The sequence below is a fragment of the Acanthisitta chloris genome, unplaced genomic scaffold (assembly GCF_000695815.1).
Source record: "Acanthisitta chloris isolate BGI_N310 unplaced genomic scaffold, ASM69581v1 scaffold1710, whole genome shotgun sequence".
NCBI classification, from domain to species: domain Eukaryota; kingdom Metazoa; phylum Chordata; class Aves; order Passeriformes; family Acanthisittidae; genus Acanthisitta; species Acanthisitta chloris.
The window spans coordinates 6179-6944 of NW_008650837.1; the positions used below are offsets into that span (position 1 = coordinate 6179).

At 57.8% G+C, this 766-nt stretch overlaps 1 protein-coding gene across 1 annotated transcript in view; it reads left to right on the forward strand.

Annotated features, from left to right (window-relative positions):
* LOC103797993 (integrator complex subunit 3-like) overlaps window positions 1-764 on the forward strand; it is a 2821-nt gene extending 2057 nt beyond the window's left edge. Inside the window, exons 3-5 of the mRNA XM_009070238.1 lie at window positions 130-227; window positions 350-543; window positions 677-764. Coding sequence (XP_009068486.1) covers window positions 130-227; window positions 350-532 — 281 coding nt within the window. The 3' untranslated portion in view covers window positions 533-543; window positions 677-764. The remainder of the gene's footprint in view (window positions 1-129; window positions 228-349; window positions 544-676) is intronic.
* Window positions 765-766: the final 2 nt, after the last annotated feature.

Genomic DNA, 766 nt, shown 5'->3' on the forward strand with positions numbered 1-766 from the left:
TGGAGGTGATTCCAAGCCAAACCAGCCTGGGATTCCATGATAGCTGTAGCTGCTTCCTTAACTGGTGGCTGAGCTGAGGTGCAGCTGGATCCCCCCACGACCAACCAACCTCTCCATCATCTCTCCCAGGTGTCCTGCAGCTCCTCCAGTCCAGAACTTCCCGCAAGTTCCTGGCGTGTCGCCTCACTCCTGACATGGAGACCAAACTGCTCTTCATGACCTCCCGGGTAATTCCTCCCAATCCCCTCCCAGAGCTGGCACAGCAGAAGGAAGCTCAACCAGGAACCTGCATGGAATCCATTCCCAACCCTTCCCTGGATCCTCCCAACCCTCCTGCCCTCGCCCCCAGGTACGTTTTGGGCAGCAGAAGAGGTACCAGGATTGGTTCCAGCGTCAGTACCTGTCCACCCCCGACAGCCAATCGCTGCGCTGTGTGACCCCATCCTCTACATCTGCGGCGTCGGCCACCCGTCCAACGAGGTGCTCAGCTCCGACATCCTCCCGCGCTGGGCCATCATCGGCTGGTTGCTGACCACCTGCACGGTGAGTCTGGGCACCTGGGAGCTCTTCCCTCACATCCAGGGGTTTCACCATTCCTGAGGGTGGGAAGAGCATCTCAGTGTCAGGCCCAGCAGGTTGGGGGTGAAGAGGTCTCAATGTTGGGTTTTTTCTCTAGTCCAACGTTGCTGCTTCCAACGCCAAACTGGCTCTGTTCTATGACTGGCTCTTCTTCAACCCTGAGAAGGACAGCATCATGAACATAGGT